This window comes from Octopus sinensis, linkage group LG1 (genome assembly GCF_006345805.1).
Source record: "Octopus sinensis linkage group LG1, ASM634580v1, whole genome shotgun sequence".
NCBI classification, from domain to species: Eukaryota; Metazoa; Mollusca; class Cephalopoda; order Octopoda; family Octopodidae; genus Octopus; species Octopus sinensis.
Window position 1 is genome coordinate 91,160,444 of NC_042997.1, and position 25,235 is coordinate 91,185,678.

Below are 25,235 nucleotides of genomic sequence, written 5' to 3' on the forward strand. Positions count from 1 at the left end.
AGCTAACATCAAGGTAGGGGAAGTGGACGACGTATATTATAAAGGAAATATTAACTGCGCATGTTCGAGTTGCAGCAGCAATGCCGTTCTGTTGTTTATTACAGAACGTTGGGGCTTTCAGTCGTGAGTCAAAATATTAGGAATTTTATTTGTAACCAGCTTTAGTAGCTGAGAGTAAGAAGAATAATTTTTTATTATTTTTCTGAAGTTAAGATTTTTAACTATTCAAAACCATTTATTTTGAATGCTAAGAAGGAAGGATGGCGGCATCATACATGTCTCCCCGGTACAACAATGACCTCGATTATGACGACTGTGTCAGTTCGGACTATGACGACGACCGAGATATTGAAGCTAATCTTTCAGACGAAGGTAAGAGATTCAACCAAATGATTAAAAAAAAAAAAAGAATTATTACTTTTCGCTTTGGAATCTATCTTCAGATTTTTATTTTCACATCTTCCTCGTATGCTTATACTTTCACATCTTATTCGTACGATACTCGTACTTTGTTTTCAATTTAAATACACTCTTGATACTCTTTCTCTTTATGTGCAAGCATTATTAGGTAAACAGTTGTTTTACGAACTAAGCAGAAAATCCCTGTACATTACACAGAGTAAATATTTCATGTATTTGTTACATAATTCCAGTTTGAATAGCATTCCTTTACATTACGTTTCATGTTGAGTTCTCAAAGGGAGTTGTGCAATTTAGAGGTAACAAAAAACACGAGCCATATTTCCTATATGGATGTAATAAACAAGCGTGGACCTAAGTGGCATTCTTTCGATATAACTCGACAAAATCAAAACATTTAATTTCGGGTATTTCCGTGGAAGCAAGTGATAGTTCGATTCTATTTCCTGCTTGGAAATTTGCAGATTTTACATACACACATGAAACAGGTAAGAACAAATATGCCGTACTACTTAAGAAGAATGGTCCCGGTGCGCACACTCGCGTACTCGCGCATCCGCGCTAGCTCGTCGTGGCTAGTCGATCCTTACTTTGCGTTTTTGTGTTTGCGCTAGCTAGTCGTAAGTAGTCGATCCTACAACGACTTTTTAACCCTATCCCTAAACCCGGTACCACTGTTCGCTAGTAGTACCGATTTGTCTAGTTATATCGAAAGAATGCCATATTACTCATAAAAGACTGGATTGTTACTTAAACCATAAGTTGGTTCATTCGGCGATGTTTCATTCAGGACTGACCTAGGCTAAACATACCACGCACGCATAAATCTGACTTATGCTGAAGCACCGCACTCGCATTTTAGACCTGTTCTCCTGACCTTTAAATTTGATTCCTTTCTTTCATATTTCTCTTCACTCTTTCAGTTTTCAACTGTAATTTTCGCTTCTCATCTAAATTATTTCTCTTTGTTTTTGATATCACTTTAAATACGTGATTTTAGCGATAATACATATCGTGGATTAAAATATACATACCATCTGGAATTATCAATAGTTCTTGTGTCAAGCAAAGTATTAGATTCGTTAGTAAATTTAGTATTTGTTAGGACGATATTAAAGAGCATTAACTATCGAGATGAATTTTGAAAATAATTTCAAATTTACTTAAATATAATGATATATTAAGAATATTGTGAGATTCAACATCGAGCTAATAAATGAAAAATTTTTTGCTAAACGTAAAACATATTCAGCGTGTTTTGATTGAATATTCTATTCACTTTTGTTATAATAATTTAAAGTGTTATTTGAAATTCTTTACATTAAACTAATCTTTAGCTAGTCTGTTCAGCACATTGATATGCATCCACAAAGTTTCTGTCTTTTATCAGGCATAACTACAGATTTCTGCCCCACTGAATTTTGGATGATCACAACTTTCAGAAAAATGGGTATTTTTTAAATGTAATTTTGTACGAATATGTGTTATATCATGTAAATTCCGAATATACAAATATTTTTGGGTGGGTGAGTGAGGGAAGGAGTGTTTTAGGAGGGGGTGGGGTGGGGAAATTTCGGAAAATTTACCGGAGTCCACGTCAATTCGTCTTAACTTTCAAGAAAATGGATATTTTTTTAATGAAATCCCCTACAAATATACCTTGGACTGTGTAGATTCCGAGGACAGGAATTTTTGGGGAAAACAATTGAGGGTTATTTCTGAGAACTTCGTTTCGGAACAAATAGTCCATATGTTTCTTTTTCTCCGTTTTGTGCGTTTGTGCATCCGTAGATTTCTATTGAAGCAACAAACAGGCAGTGAAGGCAAATGAAGCCCTCACCGGAAAACTCATTATGCTAAAAATAAGAGCTAAAGGTCTGGTATACAGAAATATGTTATTTAGAAAGGCAGAAGACACCAGAAGCAATAACACAAATTCTTAGAAAATGTTATTAAAAAATTATCCATTTTTCTGAAAGTTATGGTCATCCAAAGTCGGGGTGGGGAGCAGAAATCGGACTGCGGTCATGTTGGAGCACCACTTTGAACGGTTTTACTTGAATGAATTGACCCCAGTGCTTATTTTTTTGGCGATCCTTCGGTATAGGTACACACGTGACTTTGTTTACATTTCTGAAGATAACAGAAACCCTTTTCTCCCACCCCTAACCCTAACCCCCCCCCCATATATAAAAAAAACAACACTTTCTTGAAATGTTTCCGGTACTTATACCGAAGTTACACCATTGTTAAAATCCTGGTACTTATTCTATTGGTCATTTTTGCCGAACAGCTAAGGGACATAAACAAACCAACATCAGTTGTCAAGCGATGGTAAAGGATAAACACACACACACAGACCGAGCCTTTTTCAGTTTCCATCCACCAAATCCATTCGCAAGGCTTTCGTCGGCGCTTAGCTATTGTACGACACGTTTGCCTAATGTGCCACGCAGCTGGACTCAAACCCGGAACCATATAGTTTGGGAGTGAACTTCCTAACACACAGTCATGCCTGCGCCTGTCGACGATATATTTTTGAAACAGCATGTTTGCCAGATCGAGTTAACTTGTTTTTACAGGGTGGTGATGATGGTAGTTAAGTTGTATTCAGCTTACAAAGGTGGCCACGCTACGGGTATAAACATTAAATGGAGTGTATGAACTTGCATTACTAAACCTTAGTACTAGGCGTCTTTAAATATTTTTATCTTAATCAGTCATTAGACTGCAGTTATGCTAGGGCACCGCCTTGAAGTATTTTTAGTCAAATGAATCGACCCCGGTACCTATTTTTTAAGCCTAGTACTTTGCCCATCCTGTATCACTCTCATGTGATACACAGGACATATTTCCCTGGCATCCAGACATCGTATATGATACATATTCCCGGCATTCTTTTGTTAGAAGCAGCAAAGTTGTTAAAAAATGTCAGCACAATCATATGGTTGTTCGTTAATTTCCGTAGAAATTTAAAAAATTTCTTTATGCTTTGAAGAAAGGAGAAAGTGAAAAGGCAACGTTTGCTTTGAAGTGAGAACAGAAAGTGAAAGATGTATGTACGTTATATGAAATGGACGTGTGTGTGTGAGAGAGAGATAGTGTGTAAAGGTGTAAGAAAGAAAGATGGTTATGCGAGGAAAAGAAAGCTGGATGAGGGTCATGTATGAGCAGCGAAACAGAGATAGAGAACAGTGGGAAGGAGAAAAAGAGAATTAGAGAGGATAGGGGAGAAAACTTGCATTAAAAAGGTCAAGATAAACTTACTTGGAAATGGATGCGTGGCGTTGAATTAAATAATAATGTGTGTGTGTGTATATATATATATATATATATATATATATATATATGGTGAACAAAGGTGGAATTATGGTTGATAGACCAGTAATTCAGGGCGGGGTGGTAATTGACAGAACACAAATGGTAGAGAGTAGCAGTAAAATAAAATTGTAGATAGGTGAAAAATAGGGAGATGTGTGGGTTGGAAGAGTAGATAGGATGAGAGAGAGACCTACTGTGATGGAGATGCAGGTCAGTGCTATGTAGGGGTGAAAATAGCATTTGTCTTTCACTCTCAGAGGGGCCTTTTGTTACCAACAGAAATAATAGCTCAATGAATTTTCTCCATATTGTTCTTATTCTAGCAACTGTTCTTTCAGAATATCCTCATCCACTACTGATTATGTCACCTTGGTAACAGAAAACTGTCTTACCTCTTGGGTATTCAAGAAAATTAATTTCTTGTGTGTTCTTAGTGTTTATTTTTCCTGTGCATCTGCTACACACATAGTCTTTCTCCATTAGCCTTCCTGTGATTCCATTGCAGATTGTGTGTCCATAGCTGGCACTGGGTAGACTGTATTGGAATTTCTACCTACATCTTTCCTTCATATTGAGCAGGCCATTTTCCCAAAAGGATTAGAATCCTGTCTGTTTTTTGCTTACTAGAGGTTCGGTCTTTGCTAAGCCAACTTTATGGCTCTTTGATTGCAGGTTTTGCTCTCATGCCTGGAATTTTTTTCTAATTCTATTACAGATTTTGCTAATAGAACAAGGTCATCAGAATGTAATAGTTCCCAATGGCAACTGGTCTTAAATTCTTCTGTTATGACTTGGGGGGACTATGATGAATTAGAGGGGACTAAGAACTGAGCCCTGGTGAACACCTAACTGTACACAAAATTTGCTACACACTTTGCTCTCTCTTTCTATCTCTATGTATATGGGTGTCTGTCTGTTTAAGTGGATGGAACTTGTGGAAGAGGGTGACCCAGGATGACATGGGACGAAGTATTGAAGGCTGATCTTAAGATGCTGAGCTTTATGAAGGAGATGACTAAGGATCAAGATATCTAGTGCACTGCTGTACTCAAGAAGACCTGTCTGTCACAGCAGAATTGATACTTATTTCTTTACTACCCACAAGGGGCTAAACACAGAGAGGACAGACAAACAGATTAAGTCGATTATATCGACCCCAGTGCGTAACTGGTACTTATTCAATCGACCCTGAAAGGATGAAAGGCAAAATCAACCTCGGCGGAACTTGAACTCAGAACGTAAAGACAGACGAAATACCACTAGGCATTTCGCCCAGCGTGCTAACGTTTCTGCCAGCTCACCACCTTATTGATACCGATGCTGGTGGCTCAGTAAAAGTACTGGTGCTGGTGTCACATAAAAATGAATGTGCAAGTTACTGAAAATATCACTGAGGTAGTGGACATTACAAAGGAAAATCTTACAACATGAAGGACAACACTGAGGTGGAAAATTGAGGAGAAATACATGTAATACAGTTCAATGCATACACAAACAAAAAGTTTGTGTATTATCTTTCAACTGGGCTCAGAAAAACAGCCATACATATACTTAAATCAGAGCCTCATGAGTAGATTTGGTAGATGAAAACTGGAAGAAGCCCATTTGTGTGTGTCCCCTTGTCTTGATATGTTTGATACTTGTAGGTCTGTCATACAAGCAATGCCATTAATTTTCAATCTTTTGCAAAAAGATGTCTGGCCATGGCAAAATAATACCCTGCTTGGAAACCGGTGAGGTTTGGTGACAGGAAGAGCAACTGACCATAGAAAATCTGTGTCAGCAAACTCCTTTGACCTATGCAAGCATGGAAAAGTGGACTTTAAAATGATGATGATTTGAGGTTGTTTTAAATTTCCTCCTAATCGTCATAGGTCTCCAGATTGTAACAGAAGAATTTAAGACTATTTCCCCCTGGGAACTATTTTATGTCGATGACTTTGCTCTTATCACAGAATCTTAAAACAAGAAATTCCATGTGTAGAAGCAAAACATAGAGTTGACTGGTCTTAAAATTAACTCAACAGAGACCAAAGTTGTGTGCGCCTGTGTATATATGTGTAGGCATGTGCATGTGAACAGAATGCTTGTTTATATGTACATCTTTATACAGACATGTGTACACACATGCATGCACACATATTTGTGTGACTGTTGGTACATAGACACATATCTTCATCATCATTGTTTAACGTCCATTTTCCGCACTAGCACAGGTTCAACCGGGGTCTGGGAAGCCAGGAGGCTGCACCAGGCTCCAGTCTGATCTAGCAGTGTTTCTACAGCTGGATGCCCTTCCTAACGCCAACCACTCCGCGAGTGTAGTGGGTGTTTTTTACGTGCCACTGGCACAGGTGCCAGGGGAGTCTGGCATTGGCCACGATCGGTTGGTGCTTTTAACGTGCCACCGGCACAGCAGCCAGTCAAGACAGCGGTGGCATTGGCCACGTTCAGATGGTGCTTTTTATGTGCCACCGGCACAGAATCCAGTCGAGGCGGCGCTGGCATCGGCCACGTTAGGATGGTGCTTTTTATGTGCCACTGGCACAGAAGCCAGTCGAGGCGGCGCTGGCATCGGCCACGTTCGGATGGTGTTTTTTATGTGCCACCGGCACAGGTATCACAACTACTATTTCTATTGATATTTATTTCGATGTTCATGTACTTGACTCAATAGGTCTCCTCAAGCACAGCGGATGTACAAATTTGCTTATCTACGAATAAAAAATTCCACCATCCTCTGCATTCACCTTCACTCCCCACCTAAAATACATACATACCATAACTTACGTAGCTTCCCAAGTTTACTTCCAGTTATTTTTAATTATTCACAATCAGTCACATTTATTCAGTTTTCATCTTTGTTGTCATTCATTGCTATATTAATACTTGTATACCTAAACATGAATCTACCTGTCTGCCAAACCATTTACAGTCCACCCAGTACCATCACCCCTTACACTTAACTTTCAATCTTGTTGCATGACCACAGCCAGTCTTATATCATAAAAGAGAAACTGATCTGTGTCTGTCTGCCCATCACAACATCTATTAGAGGGAGGGAAGGAGAGGAATCAAGAGGAGATAACCCCTGTCATAGCATATATTTAGAAGAGGAGAAAAAGTTGTCAAAAGAGAAATACAGTGAGAGAATGTGTGTATGAAAGATAGATAAATAGCTAGTGTTGTCACCATAGTAACTAACAAATTTTGATTAAGAATGCAGGAATTTTAAGTGTAAGTTTGTCAACAACAATATAACACAAATTTCCAAAAAAAAGATATTTTTATATGTAATATAGTTTTTTTTTTTGGGTTGTGTGTGTTTCTGTGTCTTTCAACATACAGACAATATAACACAGATTTTAAAAAAAATCTTTCACTTTGAACTATTTTTGAAGGTATGTGCATGATTGACAAATATTTTTACAGGTAGCATAATAACCTAGTTGTTAATTAAAATTCCTATCCAAGGAAAACTCTTCCATATTCCCAGCCTCTATGTTATACACACACACCACAAATCTTAGCTAGTTACGAACTCACTATCCCCACAATCCTTAGCACTCTTATCACTCATTACTCCTAGTAGATCCACAAACCCTCACTCCAGTCTTCCCATACTTCCAACCAGTTGCTAATTTTCCTCTCCATTACAACTACTATCAGCTACATTTTTTATAAATATAACTTGAAGCTCGCAAAATATTCACATGTTCTAAAGTGAGGCAAGATGGAACTATTGTCCTTGAGATATGAATCTGGTAGAACCATTTCCACACTGGACAAAATGCTCAGCAGCATTTCTTCTGGCTTTTCATCTTGAGTTCAAATACTGCTAGGGTCAGGTTAGCCTTTCAGGGTCAATAAAATTAAGTACCAGTTGGTCACTTGGATTGATGTAATTGACTTATCTCACCCCACCAAAATTTTTGCCCTGTGCCAGAATTTGAAACCAATCTCTTAATATATAAAAGAGAGTTGTGTGTGTATGTTCCTTATGGATTCAAAAACTGAGTTACCGATTTTGACGTATGAAGTATCAAAAAATTTAGTAATTTTTTGGCTTGTAAACAAACTTTTATTTTCATTTACATATTTGCATTACAAAAATTTAACATTATAATCTTTGTACAAGTCACCTATCGTAAACATTTTATACCATGATGACGGCACATTTTCTATATGAGTGTGTATGTATCTGTCTGTATGTGTGTGTCTGCGTGTTTGTTACCTATGTTAGGCCAATGACTGAAAAATATGTGTGTATGTGTCTGTCAGTATACATACAATTTTGTGACAACTGACATGCACACACATGCATGCCTCTAAAGACAAGGACAGACACAGAGGGACAGAGATAGGCCTGAGGTGTGCGTGAATGTGTGTCTGTTTTAGTATATGTATGGACAAATGAGACCATAACCCATGGCCTCTACCTGGGATGTAGCCAGTCCACTTATGCATACCTTTCCTTCTTGGGACACAAAACTCTACTTGTGAAGACCTGTTGAGGCAAGTGGAAATCAGAATCAAAATCGAAATCGATCAACATCAATGGAAATTGTAGCTGTGATACCAGTGCCGGTGGCATGTAATCGAACCATCCAAACGTGGCCGTTTCCAGCGCCGCCCCCAGACCCCAGTTGAACTGTCCAACCCATGCTAGCATGGAAAGCAGATGCTAAATGATGATGATGTGATTGTACCGCCCAACAGTGAAATGTCCCAATTTTGAAATAGTTTAGTTGCAGCCTGGGTGTTAAATAAACAGCAGTGTTCACTTTGAAGTACCTCTGTTTGGATTTTCCATTTCATCCTGGAGAGTTCAGGTTTAAGCAGTATTAATGATTATCACTACTTATGTGCTGAAATATTTTGGTTTTTATAGCCAGCATGAAGATTTGACTGATTTGACAACACTCACAAAATTCACAAATATATCTGAAAAAACAAATGTTATTCTGGTTATTATAACAAATTTGAAAACTTGGTGAAGTAGAAAGCCTTAGCGGCTCTTTCAATATAAATACAGAAAATGTTATTCCAGTCTTTATAACCAGTTTGAAGATAATGGTTTTTTAATAGTTGTAGCGTCCTTATCGTATTTTTGCTATGCTGCTTTATCAGTGTGAGTATTCAACGTTGCACAACCTTTTTACTGTATTAGTATTTAATTTACAGCATATAACCATACACAGTTAAAATATATAGCAAGTGATGTCAAATTAATTTATGTCTTGCTACATACATCCTTCAGCAAATGTTTTAAATTAAGTAATGTTCACAACAACATATTCCCTTGTACAAACTTTAACGTTAGTTTAAAAATTGTAAAATAATAAATTATTTTTGTATGTAAAATTGAATTATACCTTCTGAATTTTCTTGAAGCTTGACTTTCTTTACTGTCACTTTCAATCCTGAATTTTATAACATTTAGTGCATGTTCCAAATAAATGTTGAGTTTTTGTTCTTTGTTACATTGTGATGCATAGTAATTTTTACTAAATTGGTGACTTTCCGACGCTGGAATATTTCTCCTGGAAATATTCCCTAAAGAAGATTTTCATAGCTTAACTGTGCTACAGAAAGTATGTTTTGCATCCATATTGACTATATTTTGTTTTCACTTGAACTTGGTGTGTGTATGTTTTGCTGTTTTCATTATTATCAGTTCTATGAGTGTCTATGTGAGTTTGTGTTTTCACATTCGTTATGTTTATAGTAAATTATAGCAAAGGACATTTTACACCATTTTAATGAGCCCACATCTAATGAAGTAGCCATCCTTATGGTAGGTGATCCCAATGAAAATCGAGATATTCTCATTCGTGCTCAAGATAACAACCTTAAACATGTTTCAGAGACTCATCCCTCTTATGATGCTTTCCAGTATCCTCTTATTTTGTGGAATGGGCAAGATGGGTATCATTTCAATATTCCACAAATTGAACCTGCAACAAGAGAGCCAATTACAAACAAAAGGTGTCGTCAAATGACTTCTATTCTTACCAACTGATGTAAGACCAGAACAATCAAATCAATTACACATGTGATCTATTTCAGTAATACCTGGTTGATATGTATGCCGAAGTTGAGAGTGAGCGTCTCCTCTACATTCGTAACAATCAGAAAAGGTTAAGGGCTAAAAATTATGTTCATCTCCAAGATGCTCTGAGGACAGATGGTGATACTCAAAACATGAGGCAACTTATAATCCTCCCATCATCATTCACTGGTGGTCCTTGATATATGCATGAATAACCACAAGAGACTATGACATATGTCAGGACATATGGAAAACCAGATCTTTTTGTCACTTTCACCTGCAATCCTAAATAGGAGGAAATAAAAATCTAACCTTCTTCCAGTGTTGCATCTTCTTGTATTGCAGCTACCCAACTCAATGGGGGAAGAACTGCTCATTTCATGTTCAAGCTCCCTCTAAATCTTTCAATGAAAGAATCTCAAATGTGCAACATTTCCAAAAACTCTGCAATAGCAACAGTTCTCCAACAAACTTGCCTCATTGTTTGGGATGAGTGCACTGTCACATTGTGGAGCTCCAAGACATATAAAACAATCACACTTTTCTTCCAGGAGATTTTCATCAAATGTTGCCAGTTGTCTCCAAAAGATTGAAAGCTGATGAGGTCAATGCATGCTTCAAAAAATCGTACCTTTGGAGATGTAAAAAAACTTCATCCTACAAAGAACATCAGAGTACTTCTATGAGGTGATCATACGAGCTTCTTAAGATTGGTAATGGAATATCAACATTCAACTCAAGACTTCAGCTGTTCAAATGATAATTTCTCTTAGGGATCTTATGGAAAAAGTATTTCCTAATTTATCTGTCAATTTCACTGATGTAAACTGGCTATCTCAAAAACTATACTAGCTCCAACTAATGAAATGGTTGATAAACTCAATCATGAACTTCAAAAGTTAACAGATACATCAAAAATAACTTTTCGATCAATTGACAACAATCAAGATCAAGTTGTTCAATACCATGTTAAATTTCTGGACACACTTAAGCTGACTGGGATGCCACTGCATAACTTGACACTAAAACTGGGTGTTCCCATTATGTTGCTTAGGAATTTTGACCCATCTCACCTGTGTACTGGATCTCGCTTAATTGTCCTACAGGCAACAATTATAACAGGTAGTCACAAAGGAGAAAATGTCTTCATTCCAAAAATTCCTCTCACACCTACAGATGTTCTATTTCAATTTAAGATGCTTCAGTTTCCAGTCAAACTAAGTTTTGGTATTTCAATTAACAAATCTCATGGTCAGTCCCTCAACATAATTGGACTTGATCTCTCTACTACATGCTTCTCCCATGGTTACATAGCTTGCTTGCGAGTTGGTAGCAGCGACAATTTATTCATTTCGCCTCCAAAAAATTACACAATGAATATTGTTTACCCTGAAGTACTTCAAGATTGACAGATTTTCAGTTCTAAATTCTATTATCATTACAATTTGGATATTTTAAAATAAAATATAGATATTTTGACCCCGCTGCATGTTAAATTCAAGAACTGGACTTTTTGGATCATGTCCATATGTCACAAAATACCTGTTATAGTTTTGGGCTCCCCAAGATCATGGTTAGAATCCACATTTCTATTATGTTCCTGCACAAGCTTTTCCATATTGATGTGTAATTTTTTATATATATTTTTTCCCTTTTTCCTTTATAATTGTGTGAGTGTGTGTATGTATATATATATATCCCATGCTAGCATGGAAAGCGGACGTTAAACGATGATGATATATATTTATATCTATTATATGTATATGAGTGTAAGACTGTGTCCGGTGCATATGTGCAATTTTCATGCACATGTTCCCTTCATTTATACGGATATGCATTTGTTTGTATATATGCAGGAGTGTGAATGTTAGTGATAAAGATCACCTCTTCTTACAATATCAGGGCAATTGCAAGCTTTTGATAGCAAGTAAGTCATCTGGATGAAACCATAATCAACAAGAAGTGGGGGAAAACAATATTGTATTACTTCACTTTTCTGTGACATGGTAACTTCTTTGCAGTTTCAGTACATTTCCATTATTGTTTGAATTGTTTTATCACTCTGTAATTCTATGAGGATTTCTTATGTAAACATCAGTTGTATTTCCTCCAGATGGAGGATGCACCACTCAATTTGGAATGCTCTCGTCTAGCAAATTACTGAACTGAACTTTATCATTGTACAAATGCTCAAATATCCAACATACAAAGAAAGACAATCAGTTCAATATTGTTGGGAGCCAGGGTCAGAAATTGCAGCTGTCTATATCTTGATTCTGGGTACTACACAAAAATCTTGCTTACTCACCTGCTTCAGTGGTGAAATGGAAATAAAACATTAAAATCATACATATAAGTTGGATGGGCAGTGGTTGGGGACTAGCTTTACTGCATCCAGTAGTGCATTCTTTTATTTTCCTGATATTGTTAAATGCTAGTTTCTTTGTGGTCATCTTGTATTTTGGTTTTAGTAGTTTGATAGTATATTTTTAATACTTGGCATCATGTCACTTTGCCTCTGAATGTATATTATCTTCATGTGACCCTAAAAATGTGGTATGGCTTACTAGAGAATCACATAGTTCCTTTGAGACCATGAAAGTCTTTGTTGAGTCATTTGAGCAATTCATGAAATTTCACTTGATGAATGTTCTTGCAGCTTGTATATCTACATTATTTAAAGTTCTGATTTTTCTCATAGAGATTTTTCGTCTTTATTATTTTTGTACTCATTGCTTGTACTGAGTGCACAACATTGGGCTTAATGCATATTTTCTTATAAGATTAACTTCAAGATGTCAACAGCATGTTTTATTGTTGTGCAAAATACAATACTTTTATGTCAGATTTACTGTGTCAAGTATAATTGTTTGTAAACCATTTATTGCTTTGTTTACAGACACAGAAGATGCCAGTGAAACTGACATGGTCAAGCGAGAAGAGGAGTACACAGAAATCAAGGAACAGTAAGTCGACATGCTATTGTTGAAGTTGTATGGTGTTGGGATATGTTGTTATGGGGTAGTCAGTCCAGTTGATACAAATTTAAACTTGATGCCAGCTAAGTGAATATTTGAGAGTGTTGAAACTGTACTCACTGTCATGCAGTATTTGGTTTTGTGAAAATACAGTGTGATTGTCTGGATATGTTTTATTTAGTACGCTGTTCACTCGGATACCCTCTTTTAAATTAATGACTAATAACTGAACTGTTTGTTAATATTGAGTTTTGCATTATCTTTATCATCTCAAATTACACATCTTTCTTCTGTTTATTTTATTATGTTTAAACACCACTGTCATTCCATAGATGTTGATGACAGGAAAGTCTGTTCAGCTATAGACATTGCTATCATTTCTTGATCTATGCTTGGAAGAGCATTCATGAATAGACATGTTCACCTGTTACCTCTTAGTTTAGAGTTTGGTTATAAACTGTTTAACCTGGACAAATCTATCATTTAATGGTCAAGTAGTTTGTACTGGGAAGAGTAATGAACCACTATCAGTTTGGATTATGAATATTCACTTGTTCAATCAACTCATCTGTATTTTCATTTAATTAGCATCTAAGTTGCTGAACATTCCACAGATATGTGTAACTTTAACATAATTCTCTGTTAGAATTAGTGTGACAAAGTTGGATCATTAAATTACGGGTACAATCCATTTGATGGACTTTCATTCAATTATCTATCCAGTTTCACTGACAAGGCTTGAGTCAACTTCAGGCTATGGTAAAAGACATGTACCCAAGATAATATGCAGTAGGCCAGGACCTCATACTTGCAAAGTGAACATTTTAATGATTTGGGCATGCTGCATTTTTCTAACAAGAAAGAGTATTTTAGTGTAGATTTCCAGAACTATTAGTATGAAATAATAGTGGGTATAAATTTTTAAAGGAAAATAAACTTAAATGTTTTTTTTTTCTTTTGTGTGTTCTGGTGTAAGTTGAATGAATCTAGATTGTGATGTACTGTCTTTTAATATACTTCCTTATATCTGTCAAACTGGCATCTATTCTTTAAACTGTTTAGAAGTATAGTAAATTGCTTTGTTTTAGATGGCTGAAGCAGGGTTTGAAATTATATAGGTTCAATTTATCTGCAGTGGTTTTAATAACCATATAATTACAGAGATTTCTCCTTGTTTCAGGATGTACCAGGATAAACTATTACAAATAAAGAAGCAACTACAGCAATTACAGGAAGGAGTTCTTCCTGAATATATGAAGAAAAACTGTCGGATTGAGCAACAGTACCGTGACCGGCTGCTCAGTAATGAGATTTGGAGAGGCTACGAGGTAATAGAAATGTATTCCACATATAAAGACTTATCTATTTTTGAGAAGTAACACATAGTGGGTTATCATGGCTGCTGCCAGCCTCTCCTGGTACCTGTGCCGGTGGCATGTAAAAAGCACCCACTACACTCACAGAGTGGTTGGCGTTACGAAGGGCATCCAACTGTAGAAACACTGCCAGATCAGACTGGAACCTGGTGCAGCCTCCTGGCTTCCCAGACCCCGGTTGAACTGTCCAACCCATGCTAGCATGGAAAATTGACGTTAAACGATGATGATGATGGGTTGTTGGATATTTTTTTATCGTTTTGTTTGGAGAGAAAGTCAAACTTTGGAAACTGCAACCCTCTCTAGAGTGTTGACTGTGGCTAGAAATTACAGTTTTGAATAGTAAGTGAAGTAAAATATCTCACCCAGGTTTTGAACTTGGCTTACTAAGATCTTACCATTACTTAAGTCTGAATGAAACTCTTGTTTCTGTCATTGCATTCTGTATAACTTTATGTAAATGAACATGAAGAATACCTGTACTGACTGACTTCTCTCTTTCTTTTAGTTAATATCACTAAGTAGCTTTAGTTAACCCTATTTACAAAAGTCTATCTCATAGAAGTAACCAAACATACTAATGTGGTATTAAGTTTCGACTTGTTTTAGTTAGTTTTAGTTAAATATATAAATAGCTAAAAGACTAACCACAGATAACACCTACTGTTTTCTATGCTTGTGTGAATGGCAAAGCTTTTGCAAATTTGAGTTTATGAAAATAGCTTGTTGGTGTAATAGTCTTCACAATTGGATAATTCTAGCTCCTATTTACAGTAGCTTGTAAAGCAATGTTTGAATTTCTGGTCTGATACTCAACAATCCAACATTGTAGCCTAATAAATTATTGTCCCAGTTTCAGTATAAGTACATAGCTTATTGGTTTTTAAGGGTTTTGGATAGTTTGAGCTGTAAGCTACTAAATGTTTTGTCAATTTACCTTCAAGCCAACTAGGGAGGCTCTTATGATTGTTGAGCATGCTAGAAATAAGTTAAATAAGTTAAATCATGTTTAAAATAGACATTCTGGGTAATGTAGTCAGTTAAACTACTTGAAAAAATGTGACAGTCATGGCTGGAATGTCTTTAGTCATGTGTCTATTCAATCAGGGATGAGCTTTGATTAAGCAACAGCTATTGAGCCATTGTCTCACCTTCAAATTTTTAGTTGGATCTAGCTGAATCTTGATTAGCTTTCTAATTTTGATTTTATCTTTACTTCCAACCACATTGTGACTAGTGCTAGAAACCCTTTAAACAGATTTGGTTGTTTTATCTGGTTTTACTTCACTATTTGAGATATTATATTTTGTATTTTTGGCTTAAAGTGTTGCTGTCTACAGTATTTCACTGTTATGAATATTGTATTTTTTTAGCAAGAAGTTGTTGAGAAAGAATGGATTAAAGAAAAACAAGCTGCTGTGAAGGACTTTGAGGTGGGTTTTGTTGACGTTGGTTTTAATTTATTCATTTAAATTTTGACTGTAGCTGTTAAGATATAGAGTATAACTTTAAAATTCATGTAGAGCTATTGTATGTGTGCATACATGTGTTTGCACCTGTGTGTTATAGTGTAGATTTTGTGAGTAAATGTGTGAGAGAGAATGTGTGTGTCATGTATGTGTACAGGGTGTATTCTGTTAAAGATGAGTGATTAAACATTTACTTATTTTCTGGTTAGTCTCTCTGTGAATGGACTGTGTGTTTATGTAGGTGTGTGTCAGCATGTGAGTGTATATATGAACATTCATGTCCAGTCACTGTATTTTTTTTGGTTGGGGGGAATGTGCAAATCATATCGTTTTTGCAACTCTCTTTTATTCTAAGAATTCAAGGGAATAAGGAATTTAATCAACCAATGTAGTATACCTCACATATGCATATGCAAAACAAATGGGCATGACCCATAGATTAGCTGTCCCAAATGTGCCATGCCTCTGCTGAGCTGAGGACCATACTGTGCACTTTGACATTTGGTGAGGAATCACATTGAGTGCAGAGCAACAGTTTGAGTATGTTACATTCTATCTTCTACCCAGTCTATTTCTGTATGGTTATGGCCAGAGGTTGAGGTGAGCAAGATAGCAAGATGAACTTGATCTGAGCTTGACACTTGTTCTTCTGCACTTAATTGGACTTTGTGAAATTGAATCCATTTTTGAGAGAAAGACTACTATAATGTATCAACTGCCAGACTTTTTCATTTAATTATATTTTTCCATTTGCATTTAGTTATAACTTTCTTTGAGAAGGAAATGTCTTATTTCATATTAGAAAAATATATTGTTTAATCTGTTTTTAAGGAAAAGAAATTTGGGTTGAAGGAAAATTTAATTGCTGAGTTTGAAGAAAAGAAAAGACATATTGAGAATGAACGTAGCACCATGGAATTAACAGGAGGTAAGTTCATGTAATTACTGTTTAGATCCATGTCATTGGATCTTTGACCAAAGACATTCCTATCGTGACCATCCCCTCTTTTTTCAGATGTGGTGCAATTGGGACTACATTGTTGAATATGTCTTTCCTCTTTTGAAAATGATATGGATGGTTAAGAGGCTCTTAATTATTTTCTAAGAAAGTGTAGCTCTGTACAAGGGGGTACTGAAAGGTTCCTAGCTTTGGGTAAAAGAAAATACAGGACAATCAGTTATGATTTTATTCAATATATTCCCTTCTCAGATTCACACACTCATTGCAGTGGTCCTTCAGTTTTTCTAAGTCCCGTAAAAGAACTCAGAAAGTTGGGCCACCAATTAGGCCTTTTGCAATACCCAGGAACTTTTTCAGTAACCCCTCTTAAAAAAAATCTATGGTTTAAACCTCTGTAAGTAATCTTTACTATATATTATGGAGATAGATGGATAGGAATACTAAGTTAATTTTTAGATGTAAATGCATCCTTCTATACAGGTTGTTACAGGTGAGTGAATTTAAAGGTATTTGGAAAGCTATGTTTTTTTCTCTTAGCTTTAGTTCTTCCTCCACTGCTCACCACATTGAGCAGCAAGCTCCCTCCTTTGTGTTTGATTGGCTGCTACTCTTGCACATCCATTCCATGTAATGCTGTCTCAGGTCAACTTTAAATGTTTTCCACAAACTGATCTTTGCACTTTTTCTTTTACACCTGCTAAAAGGTGGTATCCAAGTCATGGTTATTTTTGAGTGCTGTTGATTGGCCAGATGAAGAATGTGGTCACTCAGGCTGAATTGCGTTCTACAGTTTTTTTGCAATGGTCATGACCTAGGTCTCAGGCTCTTTCCAAAGCACTTCTTATGGAATACATTTAGTTTTCTATCTGTCCTTACTCTCCTCTTCTCAGTTTCACTAGCATAGATTGCTGTAGGCAGACAAAATTTCACATTAGTGTTGATGTTTGAGGCCACCCAGATGAAGTGCATATGTTGGAACACTACTGACACCTTCCCAGTCTTTTAGTCTAGTTCAATTCCACATCATCAGTGCTTGCTTAAAATAGTGCCCAGATAGGTGATATTTGCTTGCTTCTATCTTGTGCTGGTTGACTTTGATAGTTGCTTCTTGGTCAATGGTATTGTCCACCTTCATCACTTTCATCTTTGTTGTGCTGATCCTTACCCCAGTCTTCTCTGCATTTTGTTGCAGTGACATTGTCAATGCTTGCAAATTGGCACTGTTTTCTCCTATTAGTGCAATGCCTTCAGCAAAATTGAGATCTTTCAGCCTTGCCTGCTCTCTTTGTGGGATTCCATGGTTAGGGTTCACCTACTGTCTTTCTCAGGACAAAGTCGGCAACCAGCAGAAACAGTTTAATAATACTTTTACTGAAAGATATGAATTTTATAACTGTTCTACTTTTGTGTTTCCTTTAGACTCAATGGAAGTGAAGCCTGTTATGACCCGGAAGCTACGACGGAGACCTAATGACCCTATGCCTCTTCCAGAGAAAAGGCGGAAACCTTCTCCTGATATCCTTTTACTATTGCTTTTTTGATTCTCTTTTAGAACTCTTTCTTCCTTATTTCTGCTCATACACATGATGTTACTGTTTGTTTAATGAAAAAAAAAAAAAAAATTCATTTTGTATTCCTTAATTCTAATCACCTCAACTAAATTACATTCTTGATGAAAGTGAGATTTTGGAAGACCTGAAAGCATTGAATAAATTGTCTGGACGTCCTCTGCAAAAAAAGCCTGTCTCCCCACCAAACAGTGTAGATAGCAGTCTGCCAATGGAGGCTAAAATTGAAGATGGTCGACTTTACTATGATAAAAGATGGTATGTATTGTGTGACTGGAGGAAATCGAAATCAGATGTGTGTATAAAACTTACAATACTGTCCAGCCTGTAACTAGCATTTTTGACTTGATCTACTGATCTGATTTTTGTCCTTACCAAGGAGGTTGCCTTCCTCTAGGTACTCTGTGACTTGCTTTGGGTAAAGGTTAGACTTAGTGGTAGATTAGATCTTTGTGGCTTCCTTCACATGATGTAATATGCTTCTGATAGGACAGCTCTTTAGCAGACATAACCATGTTATAAAAATGTGTGTGATTCTGTGCCATTTTGTCTGATCTCTGTTACATGCAGCAGTTTTAGCAATTCATTAGATAAGATTTCATCTATAGAAAGAGTTCACAAAGTGGAACAAGTTAGTATACCATGAGGAAATGGAGAAGTCTGACATTTGAACATGGCCTGTTATTGAAGGAGTGAACAGTTACTCCCTGCTATTATACTACATATACAACTGTTATGTGTTGAAAGGGGGAAAGAGAAAGAATCATTTGCTACTACTGTTACTGTATGAAGTGTCGTGTAGAAAGAATTAGTTTGGGAGGCCTGTGGTAAAATGGAAATGAGAGGAAGAATTGGGTAGTAAAGTTAGGGATTGATTCAGTGGTAAAGAATTAGGCAGGGTAGAAGAGGGGGCAAATAGGTGAAAGAAGGACAATGGAGGTTAATGATAAAATGCTGTTGGAAGTGAGGTTAAAGAACGAGGAAATACAGTCAGTTAGGGTCTAACATTGTTGATACCTATGTATGCAATTTTGTACCAAAATTAAAATGTTTGTAGGTGCAGAAAGAACTGTGTTGCAAGGTGATGCACAAAGCATGCAGTGGTCCAAGGAGATGAAATGTTAAGTTTATGCTGGTATAAAGAGTACTTGGGTATTATTCTGAATATCAAGGTGGTGTTTGAGGAATTGTCACCTACATGATGATGGCTGGTTTTACCATTGCATGGAGACTTTCAGGTAAATAAGGTTGGTGGTGATGCAGTCAAAGTGACTAGTATCTTGGAATTTGGTTTGGGGACCATTTGAGGATAGTGTTGGGGATTAAAGGATGAGTATGACATTCGAGTGATGTATTTCAAGGGGAGAGTTTCTGAACAAGAAGTTGTACAAGTTTTTTTCATCATCATCATTTAATGTCCATGTTCCAAGCTGGCATGAGTTAGACAGTTTGACAAGATTTGATGGGTCTAAAAAGGATTGCATCATGCGCCAGCATGGTTTCTATGACTGAGGCTACAAGAGAGGAGGACAGGTTTATGCTAGGAAATGAAGGGTTGAAGTATGAGAGACGGGTCCAGAACAGAACAGGCATCTTGTTGTAGAGGAGCTGCATAACTACTTGCATTAGAGAAGAGGAGGTGGGAGTAACCAGGGTGGAACTGGAAAGAGATAAAAACAGTGGTAGTGAATTGTCAGAGTGGATCGTTAAGGTGACTAGGAGAACAAAGAATGGGGATTAGTAGAGATTGCAAGAGTGTATGGAAGAGTGAGAGATGTTAGAGATTGAGAATAGGTGACAGGGTGAATATAATAAGGAAGGAAGAGTAGCTGGCAACTGTAGATATTGGGTAGAGTTAAGAGGGTAGATTAGTGAAAGATGGATAAGGGGTTGTGGGGTGATCAAAGATACATATGAATTGGGAGGAGGTAATGGAAAGTAGGAGATGACTAATAGTGCAGAAAGGATGAGAGAAATGCAGTCATTTTAGTATTTTTCTCTAAATGTATGACTGATTGAAGCCTGTCTGATTTTAAGGATATGTCATGGGCAAACTGCAGCCCATGAGACTTTCTGAAAGCATGCCTAATGAAACATTACCTTGAATTTTTTTTTAGTAGTGGTAGCCTGCCTGATGCTGAATCATGTCGCTTGGCTCCTTTCTTGAGAAAGGTTGCCCATGCTTGGTTTTTTAATATGAAAATTTCTTATAGACTGTTTATATTTGTGCTGTAGAATTCATATTGATTAAAAAGTAAGCCTGGTATCATACTGACTGACTGACTGTTTCTGATTTTGGAAAACAATGGTGATAGGTTTGTCACTTTTTAAGTATCTTTTCTTACATAGTCTTTTTTGATGATTTGGAATGATGTGGGGGAATTTAACTCGTTTTTGAAGTTAATGTTGAATTTGGATTGTTGCAATTCATTTAGAAATCCTGTGACCCTGTCATCTTCTCTAGCTTGGTGAGGTTGGGAACACAGTACTTGAGTAGTGCTGAGTAATCCACTTTAACTATATAGTGATAGTCATCATGCAACAGTTTAGTCTGGGGTGGAAACACATAGCTAGACAATTAACAGTAAGTTGTCGTCATTACTATAGCAGCTATGACAATAGTTTGAGTAGTATTACTGGTACTAGTGTGTAAAGATATTGGTAAGATGATATCTAATATCATTAATGCTTCTGTGTGGACAGTAGTACACATGCAACTGCTGCCTAGATGGTGGTGAGTTGTTAAAATGGTAAACATAGCTATTGCTACCAAAATAATTGTATAGATATTTTTATTATAGTGATACTGTTAGTATGGTAGCTGCTGAAATATAACTTATCTTATATTTGCACACTAATCATAGCTGAGTCAATGGTGTTGTATCATTATTGAAGCTATTCTAGACATTCTTCAGCCTGGAAGAGACAGATTCTGTCATATTATCTACTGTATTTTTAGGTTCCATAAGGGACAGCCAGTATATATTGAGGCCAAAGATATGGAGAAGATAATGGGAATTATCAGTACCATAGGAACGCAAGAGGTAAGTTCCTCATATCTGATATATTCATAGCCTATATTATAATTTATCTCCCACAAATTAACTCGGTTTTTTTTTACCCATATTAAAGGGTTCTAAATTTCTTATGACCTCTGTTGTATCTTTTGTAGCAAATCAGTATTGTTGTAAGTAGTAATGACTTTTGTGTAGACAGTGATATTTTTTGTGAGGGAGGGGTATAATTATATATTACTGGTATTTTACAAATTGTAAGTGATGCAAGACTGGTTTGCTTGGACTTGGACTATGAACTGCATTCATCATTTGAATATCCACTTTTCCATGCTTACACAGTCTAGATAGAATTTGAGGCAAATTTTCTATGGTCAGATGCCCTCCCTGTTAGCGACCCTTATCTGTTTCCAAACGAGGTAATATTTCCCCTGGCTAGACATGTTCTTGTAGAACATAGAAAACAAAAACACCACTTGCATGATGGTGATACTTGTTTATAACTATGACAGGCAATGACAAATGACTGAGACCATTGGCAATATTCTCTGCTTGAGAAGAAGACCCATCAAACCAAGTGAAATTGGTGTGGCAGATACTGGTGTCATGCAAAAGCACCCATTATACTCTTGGAGTGGTTGGCATTAGGTAGGGCATCCAGCTAGAGAAACCATGCCAAATCAGACTGGAGTCTGGTGCAGCCCCTTGGCTTACCAGCCCTGGTCAAACCGTTTAACCCATACCAGCATGGACAATGAATATAAATGATGATGGTGATGGTAGATATCAAAGCAGGGACACAACAACATGCACACACATGGTAGACTTCTTTCAGATTCTTTCTACTAAATCCACTCACAAGGTTTTGGTCGGTTCAGGGCTCTAGTAGAAGACACTTGCCTACGGTGTCATGCAGTGGGACTGAACCCAGGACTATGTGGTTAGGAAGCAGACTTTGTACCATAACAGATTAATATTTCAGGTGAGATGACAAAGGATCGAAATGCCTGGCACCTTGCTATACACACGAAGACTTGTACTCTGCAGCAGAAGTGTTAAGACTGGTCTCTCTGGTGGTGTAAAGCATTTGTGGCAGTGCCACATGAAAACATTTGTGCGGGGCCATATAAAAGCGCCCATGCAGTGCCATGTAAAAGCACCCACTGCACTCTGTAAACTGGTTGGCATTAGGAAGGGCATCCAGCTATAGAAACCATGCCAAGTCAGATTGGAATCAGGTGCAGCTTGCCAGCTCTGGTCAAACCATCCAACCCATATTAGCATGGACAATGGACATTAAATGATAACTTATTCATTGTAGATAAACATAGACACTGGTTCCATTTCATTGTAAACCAGTATTTCCTGAGGTGGAGCATGGGTTACTTGAGAATGGTGCATAAATAAAACTTAGAGGAAACTTTTAATTTAAATTTCTTTTGAATATATATCATTATTGTCATTTAATGCTCATGTTCCAAGCTAGTATGAGTTGGATGGTTTGACAGGATCTGATGTGTCCAAGGATTGCATCATGTTCCAGTGTCTGGTTTGGCATGGTTTCTGTGTCTGAAATACCTTTCTGACACCAACCACTGTATAATGTGTACTGGGTATTTTTATTTTTTGTGCCACCTATGCAAGTCTACATAATCTGAGGAGGGGAGTGTGTGTTTATGTTAGATGGGGTTAAGGTATGAGATGAGGTTGGGGTAGAGCATATTCTTCTAGAGGAGCTACTTGGCTACTCACATTTAGGACAGGGTGAAAATGAATTGGTGGTATCTCCAAGGAGATAAATAGTGGTAAGGTATCATATCATTATTTAACATCTGTTTTCCATGCTGGTATGGGCTGAATCAGGTTCCAATCTGATTTGGTTTGGTTTCTATGGTCAGATGCCCTTCCGAATACCAACCACTTTACAGAGTGTGCTGGGCGCTTCTTACATGCCAGCACATGCTTTTTATGGTGTGTGGTAAGAAGCTTGCTTCCCAACCATATGGTTCCAGGTTCAGTCCCATTGTGTGGCACCTTGGGCAAGTGTTTTCTTCTATAGCCTCAGGCCGACCAAAGTCTTGTGAGTAGATTTGGTAGGTGGAAACTGAAAGAAGCCCGTTGTGTATATATGTTTGTCCCCTCGCCATTGCTTGATAAGTGAGGTTGGTATGTTTACATCTCTATAACTTAGTGGCTCAGCAAAGGAAACCAATAGAATAAGTACTAGGCTTACAAAGAATAAGTCCTGGGGTTGATTTCTTTAACTAAAGGCCATGCTTCAGCATGGCCGCAGTCAAATGACTGAAAGAAAAAAAATATATATATGCATATACATACATGCATGCCGTATATTTTGTGTGTGGTGGAGGTGCATGTTTTTTTGTGGAAATTGAAGTGAAATGTTGAAGCAACATTACTTTACTGTAGATCAGTATAGAGTAGACATTAGCTCCATCTGTTGGATCAGTACTATAGACACTGACTTCATCTTTATTGTAGATACATTGTACCTGAATCAAGTTATAGTCAACATAATTAATGCAAGGAATATTAAGATGCTAATCAATAGCTAAAGCATTAGTTAAGTTTGTGTTAACATAATTAAACCTTTATCATCCACATTATTCTGTCAAATGTAATACTTATTTAGTCACACTGGTTTGAATTAATCTTGCATTATCTTGAAGATTTTGGTGATGTGATTGTTAGAATCTTGTAGGGTAGGTGTGTGAGGCCACATCTGGTTGGTTTGAACATAAAACAAAATATTAGGCACAGATATGCCCAGTTCAAATGCTGAAGGGTTAAGGCTATATCCAGCCGTGTATCAGCAATGACTGAATGGGGAATATTTTCATTTTAAGGTAAATAGAGGGGACACAATTCCTGACATATTTTGACCTTATTCTTACCTCATAATCCTTACTGAATGTGTGATGATAGAATCATTGAATAAATGTGCAAGGTTGATTGATGTAGAAAAATAGAATAATTCACAGGTGTCATTCAAAGGAAAAGCAATATTTGAGTTAGTGTTTACATATTAACGTGTATTTATCTAGTATTTTTTTCATCATTACCTGAGCAATTACAGTGAAAGCTGTGTTGCTGATGAAGTTAGAATATGAACAAAACATGTTCAGAGTTGTCTTTCTCTCCCATATTTGCTGGAATATTGAAAATATTAGTTATTGATTATTGTCTTGTCCTTGTATAATTATTTCTTGTTAGCTTTTTTTTTAACGCTCCTTGTATTGAATATGTAAGCTGTTGTTTTTCATGGAAATGGTGTATCAGTTATTAGTTACCTGAATCATTATGTCAAAATATTTGAATGAAAACAATATTTATTTTCAGATCTTGGTGAAGCGTTGTGACAACAACAGCAAGCTGCGCATTTATTTGACACAGCTACAGAAAGGCAAATACAGTATGTGTCGTCGTTCTATGTGACTAGCAACCGGGGTCAAGAAACGGCAAAGAAGAGCAACATGGTCACATTATGAAATAACCTGAAAAAAAGTTGCAGACTGTTTTCTGGCCCCACCCTCTTCAGAAGGCTGCTTGATAATTTTTGATGTCTCTTATAAAGAGGTCTTCAAACCAATATTATCTATTGCAGACCAAATTAAAGTGTAAAGGTGCACTTTGCCTGGATGTTGACCCGAGTACTGAAGGCAGTTGTCTTTCATGTCAAAACGTCCTCCACTCAGAGTACAAAGGTTTTTGTAATCACAGACTCAGATGAATTTTCATGTTTTCCTGAATTTCCTTTTGTCATTCCATAGAAATTTAAATTTCTAATGTTTTAACTGTATATAAACGCAATTCATACACACTTCTTATTGAGTATCTATTTTTCAAATTTGTGTATCTGTAGTGTATTGGAAAGGTTTTCCTACACAAAAAAAATTGGATGAGTTCATAGATTTATTTCTATTGTTTTGTGATTAATCTGAAATGATTGGAGATGTTGGAATGAGAATCCATGTGAATTCTGTGCTAGCACTCATCACCTAAATGTTTTATATATTGCTTGGTGCTATTTCAGCTGTATGCTTTAGTAGCGTTTTTTT

At 36.7% G+C, this 25,235-nt stretch overlaps 1 protein-coding gene across 2 annotated transcripts; it reads left to right on the top strand.

The window, feature by feature from the left end:
- Positions 1 to 25,235, top strand: LOC115214782 (sin3 histone deacetylase corepressor complex component SDS3). Of its 2 annotated transcripts, XM_029783814.2 has the most exons (9): positions 1 to 372; positions 12,693 to 12,759; positions 13,952 to 14,099; positions 15,521 to 15,580; positions 16,448 to 16,544; positions 17,997 to 18,092; positions 18,229 to 18,403; positions 21,105 to 21,189; positions 24,517 to 25,235. In XM_029783814.2, exons 1-9 carry the CDS (start codon positions 261 to 263, stop codon positions 24,610 to 24,612), a joined length of 936 nt encoding a protein of 311 aa, XP_029639674.1. In that variant the 5' UTR covers positions 1 to 260; the 3' UTR covers positions 24,613 to 25,235. The 2 variants fall into 2 exon arrangements, with proteins under 2 accessions (XP_029639674.1, XP_029639682.1); XM_029783822.2 differs by lacking the exon at positions 21,105 to 21,189 and having other exon boundaries at positions 4 to 372.

Bases quoted from the DNA above. Each gene is read 5' to 3' on its own strand.
- LOC115214782 (XM_029783814.2), top strand. From the start codon at position 261: ATGGCGGCATCATACATGTCTCCCCGGTACAACAATGACCTCGATTAT. The intron at 15,581-16,447 runs GTGGGTTTTGTT...TCTGTTTTTAAG, and splicing joins CTGCTGTGAAGGACTTTGAG to GAAAAGAAATTTGGGTTGAA. The intron at 18,404-21,104 runs GTATGTATTGTG...CTGTATTTTTAG, and splicing joins CTTTACTATGATAAAAGATG to GTTCCATAAGGGACAGCCAG.